Source organism: Rutidosis leptorrhynchoides, chromosome 2, assembly GCF_046630445.1.
Source record: "Rutidosis leptorrhynchoides isolate AG116_Rl617_1_P2 chromosome 2, CSIRO_AGI_Rlap_v1, whole genome shotgun sequence".
Lineage (NCBI taxonomy): Eukaryota > Viridiplantae > Streptophyta > Magnoliopsida > Asterales > Asteraceae > Rutidosis > Rutidosis leptorrhynchoides.
The window spans coordinates 26,949,330-26,959,539 of NC_092334.1; the positions used below are offsets into that span (position 1 = coordinate 26,949,330).

General features: G+C 33.6%; 1 protein-coding gene and 1 pseudogene across 1 annotated transcript; both read left to right on the plus strand.

Moving 5' to 3' along the window:
• The first annotated feature begins 1,631 nt into the window (after positions 1 to 1,631).
• LOC139890650 (PTI1-like tyrosine-protein kinase At3g15890) lies at positions 1,632 to 5,602 on the plus strand. The gene is made up of 4 exons (XM_071873554.1): positions 1,632 to 1,678; positions 1,763 to 1,910; positions 4,284 to 4,546; positions 4,864 to 5,602. The coding sequence occupies exons 1-4, from the start codon at positions 1,632 to 1,634 to the stop codon at positions 5,600 to 5,602; spliced, it is 1,197 nt and encodes a 398-aa protein (XP_071729655.1).
• A 1,514-nt stretch (positions 5,603 to 7,116) lies between these two features.
• On the plus strand, positions 7,117 to 9,886 carry LOC139890649 (probable receptor-like serine/threonine-protein kinase At5g57670; annotated as a pseudogene).
• The last annotated feature ends 324 nt before the right edge of the window (positions 9,887 to 10,210 follow it).

Consider the following 10,210-nt stretch of genomic DNA (forward strand, 5'->3'; position numbering starts at 1 on the left):
TGGAAAAGTGAGGGTCGTTATACGCCCACACTCCGTAAGGCCACTTCTAACCGTCCGTTACTCTCCTCCCGGTCAGTCCAGTTAGCAAAACTGACGAAAACTGACGCCTCAAAACTGACGAAAACTGTCGGAAAATAACGAGGCGTCAGTTTTCGTCAGTTAAAGGCGTTAATTGGGTCAGTAACGCAAAAAAATGTCAAATGGAAGTGGCGCGAGCCAATTGGTCCACGTATTCTAGCCGTTATTAAACGGCTTTATAGCTGTTACCCCCTTTTATTTATTTTGAATATTATAATTTGTATTATAAATACCTCATTTCTATTCCGTTTTTACACAATAAATCTTCTTTTTCTCTCATTTGTTATACAATTTAATATAAAATTTTATATAATTATGACATCGTTTTTATTTGGTTCTGATTCCTATTCGAAGTATGTTAAAATTATCCAACTTATTCAACAAATGGACGAAGAATCCGAAGTCGAGTATGTGCCTTGTATTCCTAGTGATCGAGGTTACATTCCGAGATCGTGAGTCAACTGCGGAACGATTGTGGAATGATTACTTTGCTGACTCACCAATTTATCCGCTGAGAAAATTTAAAAGGCGTTTTCGTATGCGAATAAATTTATTCCTCTGAATTGCGCAAGATATAACTACATTTTCTAGTAAATCTAGTAATTCTATTCCGGAGCATTTAGTTTTTTTATAGAAAATATTGATGCTACCGGTAGGCAGTCGTTTACTACTTTACAAAAATGTACTTCGGCTCTACGTCAATTGGCTTATGGAACCACCCCCAATATGTTCGATAAATATTTACATATGAGTGAGCAAACATCAATAATACATTTAGATAACTTTTGTAAATGTGTCATCGGCTTATATAAAAGTTGATACATGAGATCTCCCATAGCAATTGATGTTGCACGCTTATATAGTGCACACAAGGAGACACATGTGTTCAAGGATATGTTCGGGAGTATCGATTGCATGCACTGGAATCTTCCGGCTTCATCTCGACCTATGTATTAGTGTTTATTTATGTAATCTTTATTTTTATTATTTTTTAGTTTATCTGTATTTTTTTTTTTTTTTAAGTACTTTTTTTTTTTCATTTGTAGTTTGTATTTTTTTTTAATTTAATGAATATTATATTATTAGTTTTATTAAATAATGTGTTAATTATATATAAGAAAATGTAAAAATAAAAAAATAGTGGACCCTACACATAAAAAACTGACATGTGGACATTGCGTAATCAGTCACTTTGCATTTTTGGCAAAAAGTACACAAATTGCGCGTAATATCACAGACAGAAGCATTGGTATAGTGAAATTTTCATCACTCAAAACGTCTTTTTTACTACTTCACTAATGGTGTTAGTAGTAGTGTTTTACATAAAAAAAATAATTGCATGATTTAATATAGTATTAAACTATACTCCGTATTTGTTTAGTTAATGTATCTAAGTTATGTTCCATACGGAAGCTTGGCCGGCCGACGTCGGCAGTATAACATATTATAAGCATTAAGATGTCATCAACTTTTGCTTAAAATGAAGTTATTTGTAAATTAGTTAAAGCAATTATAGTAGTCTTGGGAATTAAATAAGTTTCTTAATAAGATTCATGGGTTCCTCTTTCAGTTGTTGTGATTCAGAGAAGCTTGATGAAGGGTACGCCAAAATTTGGTTTCGGTTATACCTTTTTTTTCTTTTCTTTTTTTGTGTATGCTAAAAAGGTGAAGTTTGTGGTTTTAGGGTTCCATCAGGAAATGGTCATTCTCCATGGCGAATATTTACGTTCAAAGAGTTGCATACAGCCACTAATGGTTTTAGTGAAGATAACAAACTCGGAGAAGGTGGGTTTGGTAGCGTTTACTGGGGTAAAACGTCCGATGGTCTTCAGGTGAGTTTATTTTTAGTTTATTTATTTATTTATTTTTTACTTTTGATCTATATATTTTTTTGATTTGATATGTCAATCTGGGTCAGGTCCTGAATTCTATGATGCACCATGATGCCTTGACAAAACTGCCCTTATTAAATAAGCAATATATATATATATATATATATATATATATATATATATATATATATATATATATATATATATATATATATATATATATATATATATATAGTGGTAGGATAAGAGGGAAGTAACCATTCGGGGGAAAGCAAAAATTTTTTTTTTTCGTTTTTTGAAAAAACTTTGTTCACGAACATTATAGATGAGATGAAAATATGAACATTTAGTAGAGACACTTTGTGATAAATGTTTTTATTTTGGCGGAAAAATGTCGAAGAAGTAATATATAACAATTATCGTGTTTTTGAGCGTATTTTGAGATTTTAGCTACTGGGATTTAGATATTAGGGTTTAGATTTTAGGGTTTATATGGTTTAGATATTAGGGTTTAGAAATTTAGGGTTTAGGGTTTAGATTTAGGGTTTAGATTTAGGATTTAGATTGAGTTTTTAACACGAACGGTTTAGAGTTTAGGGTTTAGGGTTTAGGGTTTGGTGTTTTGGGCTTATGGAATAAGCCCAAAACACCAAACCCTAAACCCTAAACTCTAAATCGGGCTAAATTTTACTTCACAAAACATGAAAAAAAAAACGTTCGTATTCTTCACGAACAATATTATCTTGAATATTATTTTTGTCAATCGTCCCCTATATATATATATATATATATATATATATATATATATATATATATATATCGGGGGGAAGTGGGGGGAGCAAAAAAAAATTCGTTTTTTGAAAAAACTTTGTTCACGAACATTATAGATTGGATGAAAATAAGAACATTTGGAAAAGACACTTCGTGATGAATGTTATTATTTTGGCTGTAAAACGATCGACAAAAATAACATTCAAGATAATATTGTTCGTGAAGAATGTTAACGTTTTTTTTTTCATGTTTTGTGAAGTAAAATTTAGCCCGATTTAGAGTTTAGGGTTTAGGGTTTGGTGTTTTGGGTTTATTCCATAAACCCAAAACACCAAACCCTAAACCCTAAACCCTAAACTCTAAACCGTTCGTGTTAAAAACTCAATCTAAATCTTAAATCTAAACCCTAAACCCTAAATTTCTAAACCCTAATGTCTAAAACCTCAACATACGCTCGAAAGACACGATAATTGTTATATATTACTTCTTCGAGCGTTTTCCCGCCAAAATAATAATATTCATCACGAAGTGTCTTTTAGCTATTGGGGTTTAGATATTAGGGTTTATAGGGTTTAGATATTAGGGTTAAGAAATTTAGGGTTTAGGGTTTAGATTTAGGGTTTAGATTTAGGATTTAGATTGAGTTTTTAACACGAACGGTTTAGAGTTTAGGGTTTAGGGTTTGGTGTTTTGGGTTTATGGAATAAATCTAAAACACCAAACTCTAAACCCTAAACCCTAAACCCTAAATCGGGCTAAATTTTACTTCACAAAACATGAAAAAAAACGTTCATATTCTTCACGAACAATATTATCTTGAATGTTATTTTTGTCGATCATTTTCCCGCCTAAATAATAAAATTCATCACGAAGTGTCTCTTCTAAATGTTCCTATTTTCGTGTGATCTTGATGCCGGAAAAAAAAATTTAAAAAAACGAAAAAAATTCTTTTGCTTCCCCCCGCTTCCCCCCGATTGGTTACTTCCCCATTGATCCTTCCTATATATATATATATATATATATATATATATATATATATATATATATATATATATATATATATATATATATATATATTTCTTTTTATAGGGTTGTAACTTAGCTGTGTTTGTTTAACTCTTAATAAAATGGTTCAACACTAAATGTTTAACCATTCAGTATTCGACGCATTTGTTTCCCACATTTGATCTGAATGGTTCTAAGTACTTAACAATTCAGAACCCGTTGAAATACTCTCTTAACCATTAAGCAAATAAATTTTATTTAATATCCTTTTTAAAATTATATCAAAAAATCTTATTAAACAACTATATTCTAGTTTTTATTCATATAAAGGTTAATAAGGTAATTTTACATCATTAACATTGTTTATTCAAAATGATAATCAAACAGTTTATTGTCATTCAAAACCAAACTCATTCGGAACCTTTGAATCATTCAGATTACGAACCATCCAGCACTTAACTATTCAATTATATCAAACCAAACGCAATCTTAGAACAACTCAGTGTTCTACGTACAATGCAACCTAGTTAGATAGTTTTGGCACTTGAGATTTGTGTTGGTAAAGAATGTTGATTTGGTTTATTTATACTGTTTTAGATAGCAGTGAAGCAATTGAAATCAATGAATTCTAAAGCTGAGATGGAATTTGCGGTCGAAGTCGAGGTTCTTGGAAGGGTACGGCACAAGAATCTGTTAGGATTGAGAGGTTATTGTGCTTCGGCTGATCAACGACTTATAGTCTATGATTACATGCCTAATCTAAGTCTATTATCTCACCTCCATGGCCAATTTGCTTCTGAAGTTCAACTTGATTGGAAGAAGAGAATCAAAGTTGCTATTGGTTCTGCTGAAGGACTACTGTAAGCTTCCATAAACACTTTTTTCAATTACTTTTTTTTTTCCTAAAAAAAAACCCTAATAATATTGAACGGATCCGAAGATCATCAAGTACAATCGATACACAAGAAATTCACAACCTAGCCAAAAACAAATGGCTGTAAATACTAACCTAAATCAAATACCAGCCAACAGTGCGGAATGTAAAAGACTATGAAAGTAAACACAAGCCTAACATAAGCTATCAAAATTGATATATTACTATAGTTATTAATATGAGTTATTAATATAGTAGTCCTTAATTAAACTACCATTCGTTACAAAATTGATATAATCTCAGGTACTTGCACCATGAAGTTACTCCCCACATTATCCACAGGGACATTAAGGCCAGCAACGTCCTACTAGACTCGAACTTCGAACCATTAGTTGCTGATTTTGGGTTTGCCAAACTAATTCCAGATGGTGTTAGCCACATGACAACTAGGGTCAAAGGCACCCTAGGTTACCTAGCCCCTGAATACGCCATGTGGGGTAAAGTATCCGAAAGCTGTGATGTTTACAGCTTTGGGATTCTTTTACTTGAACTTGTAACAGGACGAAAACCAATTGAGAAACTTCCTGGTGGTGTTAAAAGAACCATAACCGAATGGGCTGAACCGTACATAGAAAAAGGAAGGTTTCGAGACCTTGCTGACCCAAAATTAAGAGGCAACTTTGATGAGGATCAGTTGAAACAGTTCATAAATGCGGCTGCACTTTGCGTGCAAAGTGAGCCTGAACGGAGGCCTAATATGAAGGAAGTTGTGGGACTGCTTAAAGGGAATGAACCTAAAGGGAAGGTGAGTCCATTTAGATTGAAAAGTGTTAAATATGGTGATGATCTTGTGGCTATGGATCAAGCTAGTGATGATGATGATGATGATGATGATGATGAGTATGATGATGATGATGATGGTAGAAAGGGTGCTGAGTATGATGATAGTGACGCTTATGGAGTGTTTGGTGCCATGAGTAATGTGCAGAAGATGCAGGATCCTTACAAGAGGTATGCAGATAGAATGGGGAAAAAAGGTTGATGTGAAGAACTTGTTTGATTAATCGAAAAATGTCAAAATTAAGTTTCATTTTTCGGATGATGTTTAAGTATCTTCAAAAGAAAAAGAATTGTGTTTGATAATTCATTGCTGAAATATTCAGGTTTAAATGGAGCTTCTTAATATTTCTTAAATTATTTGTTTTAAATTAGTGTTTGTAAATTCAATATTTGGAATACTATTGTTTATCATCAAGTCATATTTATTTGTTACAAGTTTCAACATATACAAGGTTACAAACTTATACTAGATCATTTGGGCCTAAAGGCAGTCTCAACAGGAGTACAGTATCAAATACTGTCATTTTGGGTGGGCCAGATGATTGGGCTTTTATCCTTCAAATCCTCGAAAGTTTTTTATTTTTTTGTTAGTCCTTGATTTTGCTACTTTCATTTAAATTTTTTTTTTTTTTTTTTTTTTTTTTTTTTTTTTTTTTTTTTTGTGACTCAGGAACCCCCTACTAACGAATCCTTTGGACTCCCCCGCAGAGGGTAAACCTGGGGGAACGAGCCCGCTGAGCGCCAGACCCGCTACCGGGTGAATTGCCTGTGAAGGCACCCCTCATGGTCAACCTCCCTTTTTGAACGAACGAGGCGGAACTCAGATTCGAACCTGGGTGGGCTGCCAGCTAGGGCAACTCAGTGGCCATCCAAGCTATGCCCGGATGGTTAATTTTACTTTTTCTAGAAACACAAACCTATTTATAATTTTATACTCACAACAACCACAAATATTTACATTTCACTGACTCACTGCCTTCGATAAGACTTGAACCTCGAACCTCTTGGTTGAAGTGTGAATGTCATGCCGATAAGCTACGATCCATTTGATTCACGGAAACATAATTGTTAGTACGCGAATTCAAATATGTTGGTTAATTATTTTAATGCGTCACATGCCTTTAATTTGGCGGTCGAGACAATGATGCTATACCTTGTAGTGAAATTAGTTAGTCTTCAAAAACATACATAAATTGAAAACATGTAGTATAATATCAAAATCAAGTTTTTTGATTTAACATATAACAGAAAACTGCAAAAACTTTTGAAGATCATGGTTAATCTAATCATGGTAGTGTCCTTGAAAAGATTTCCCAATGATAAAGTGTAGGAATCTTAAGAATGTCACATTCTTATCCTACCAAACTCCAAAAAACAAACACTCCATAGTCTTTACCTTACGTCACAAGACAATATTATAGTGTGCCACTTCACCTTTGCTTATTCAACAAAGCACCCCACCTCACTCTTTCAACCATAACATATTAATTTAAGTCCTCCTTTACATACACAGATAAAATGAGTGACACTTATATGCTTCTTTAACAAGATACTCCAATGAAAGAATAATGCCAAAGTAGCCTTAATCAATCACTATCATCATTAACTTCTCTTTATACACATTATAAATTACAATTAAGCTCAGTACTGAGCTTACATTGTGTCCAAACAGACCACATTATTAGGTAAGCTTGTGTTTCTTCTTGGAAAAAGAAAATGATAGTAACTGCTCCTTACACAATACTTATAGGAATCACATTAGATCATGAACAAAGCATGGGACTTTTGTCTTATGCAATCTGCAATTTCGCACGTCCTAATGACACTGTTGTTGCCCTGCATATTCTTGGTTAGTATGTAAACATGTTCCTTATTTATCAAGATTAATGCTTTTTATTATGTAACGTACGTTAGCTTAAATATTATATTGACAGAAACGAGAAGCAAACACAAAGACAAAAGGGGTCTTTCAAAATCAACAAACAGATATCAAACAAGAATCCGAAAAGCAAAAGCTTTTGTAATATCAGTCATGGGAGAATTTGCAAATGTGTGTCGTGCTAAGCGGGTGAAGTTGGAAGCACGAGTTTGTTTTAGCTCTAGTGTTGGAAAAGGACTCATTGAAGAAGCTAAAAACATGTCGTCGAAGTACCTTCTTATTGCTAGCAGAACTGGTGAATCAAAGCGGTAATCATAATATCGGTCCAATTTTATGTTGCACACTGGCTTTAATATCTAAAACTAATAGTCTTGTATTCATGATTAGGCCCCCTGAAACACAAAAATACTGCCTTGATCACATACCAAAATCTTGCTTGCTAGTTTTGGTTCCTAAAGCTGATATCCCAGAACAAGATTTGCAGTCTACCAGTATCAACCTAAAAGGTTTAATTCTTCTGATATACAATACTAAGAGATACTGCACCATTTATCATTTATTATACTTATATATTAGAGATTAGAATTAGAATTTCTTAATGGTGTCTAAGCTGGGATGTTAACAAGTAGTAATTTTACAGATTTCTCGAATCAAAAGACAGAGCCAAACAGTTCACCTAGAAACGTGCTCGATTTATCTGCAAAAGAGTATCAAAGCACCGAAGATGATAGTTCTAGCTTTGAGGGATCAACCATAACAGACTCACCTCCACCTCAAGTGGCTCTACAGTTGAAAGGGGAATCTTCTTTTCGAAAACACATCGCGTCATTCAAGCGCATTTCATCCTTCTTACGCTCCCCATTTGAGCAAGACACGAGGAAGAAGGATGTCAAGTTTCCAATCGAAGAACCACCACCACCACCACCACCTCTGTTGAAATGCTTTAGTTATGAAGAACTTACTCGTGCCACAAATAACTTCAACAAAGGTACTTCGTATAGTTTCTTTAACAAATACTCCGCCCATCCCAATTTAATCATTCATTGACAAAAAACATGCAGTTTAAGAAATACTCCGTATCATTATTACATTTTACGTTTTGCTTAAGTTTTACTCATTACTTTTTACCTATCTTTATGTCTTATATGCATTAATTAATGCTATATTGGAACATTACTTGCTTATTTTTATTTTTATCTATTATGAAAGTGGACAATTAATTTGGGACAACCTTAATAGGATTATCAGACAGTTAAAATGGGACGGACTTCTCATATAATCTACAATAAAGCAAGCAACGTTTTTGCAGATAATATCGTTGGGGTTGGAGGCTACTCGGAAGTATACAAAGGTGATCTAGAAAGTGGACAAGTCATCGCGGTTAAAAAGTTAGCAAAGGACAACAAAGATCAAAATAAGGAAAAAGAGTTCTTAATGGAATTAGGCATTCTTGGACATATTAACCATCCCAACACCGCAAGTTTAGTTGGTTGTTGTGTCGAAAATGGTCTCTATCTCATCTTTAACTACTATCCTAACGGAACCCTCTCCTCATCGCTACATGGTACAACAGTAACTTCATATTTCAACATATTTTTTCGTTTGCTACACTACGAAATAAATCCAATAAAGTTTTCTTATAAATTCAGGAAAAACCGAGAAGCATCTTGAGTGGCCTGAGAGATACAAAATTGCCATTGGAGTAGCTAGAGGATTACATTATCTTCATACCTGCTGCAAACACAGGATTATACACCGTGATATAAAGGCGTCAAATGTTCTTCTAGGTCCAGACTTCGAACCACAGGTAGGCAAACATTAGTACTATGATATAGAGGTAAAAATTCCAATATATTTTTTTATTATAATTATAATAATGCCCTGTAATAAACTTCTCACTATACGTGTAGATTTCAGATTTTGGTCTGGCGAAATGGCTTCCTAGTAAATGGACACACCATGCCGTACTGCCTATTGAAGGGACTTTCGGATACTTAGCACCAGAATACTTTATGCATGGAACTGTTGACGAAAAAACTGACGTTTTTGCTTTCGGAGTTCTTCTTTTGGAGATCATAACTGGACGTATGCCTGTCAATGCAGAGAGACAGAACCTCGTATTGTGGGTCAGTAATCGTATCTGGCCTTGATCAACCACATTTACTGATCAAAATTATATTAACCTTAACGAAAAACAAATCTATATAAATATTCACTAGTACAATTGTGTAATAATACAGGCGAAACCACATTTAGACTGTAGAGACATCAGCAGATTAGTTGATCCTGATCTAGAAAGTGACTACGACATCGACCAAATGTATAGATTAGTACTCACATCTTCATATTGTGTACAACAGTTCTCCAATTTAAGACCTTCAATGACTGAGGTATCTTGGTTCAACTCAATGGTTTGCATTATTAGTACAAAGTTAGTGTTGTAACAAACATCTTTCTGTTTAGGTACTAGAAGTTATACAATACGGAGACGATTCAGAATTCGCAAAGTCAGTGCCAAAAGTTACACCAGAGGTGAAAGAAATGGATGATTATTCAATGATTTTTGGGTATGATGTTCCATCAGATTTAATTTTTGATGACATTTAGAGGAAATACTTATCTTTATTATAAGGAATCTTACTTTTGGCCCAAGTAAGATATGATAGAATAACTATAAATGTTAAGTTGCAATATGTAAAAAGATGAATTCTTTTATCCTTGTGGGTCACTATATATATCTTGTAAGCCTTGTTAATTTCATAATGTTAAGGAATACTATTATTGTTCTTTAGTTCTTTATGTTGTATCAGTATATGTTTCCATATTTTTATTTGTTTGAACCTTTTGATAGATAATAGGTTAGACCCAAGTTTAATATGTGGGCTTGGGTCCGTTAGGGTTTATAGGTTATTAGGGTTTTATGTATTCTAT

What these genes read in the sequence shown, in the direction of transcription:
- LOC139890650 (XM_071873554.1), top strand. Translation starts at nt 1,632, where the DNA reads ATGGGTTCCTCTTTCAGTTGTTGTGATTCAGAGAAGCTTGATGAAGG. An exon ending in TCAGAGAAGCTTGATGAAGG is followed by an intron (nt 1,679 to 1,762) that starts GTACGCCAAAAT and finishes TTGTGGTTTTAG; the next exon opens with GGTTCCATCAGGAAATGGTC. An exon ending in GGTTCTGCTGAAGGACTACT is followed by an intron (nt 4,547 to 4,863) that starts GTAAGCTTCCAT and finishes ATATAATCTCAG; the next exon opens with GTACTTGCACCATGAAGTTA.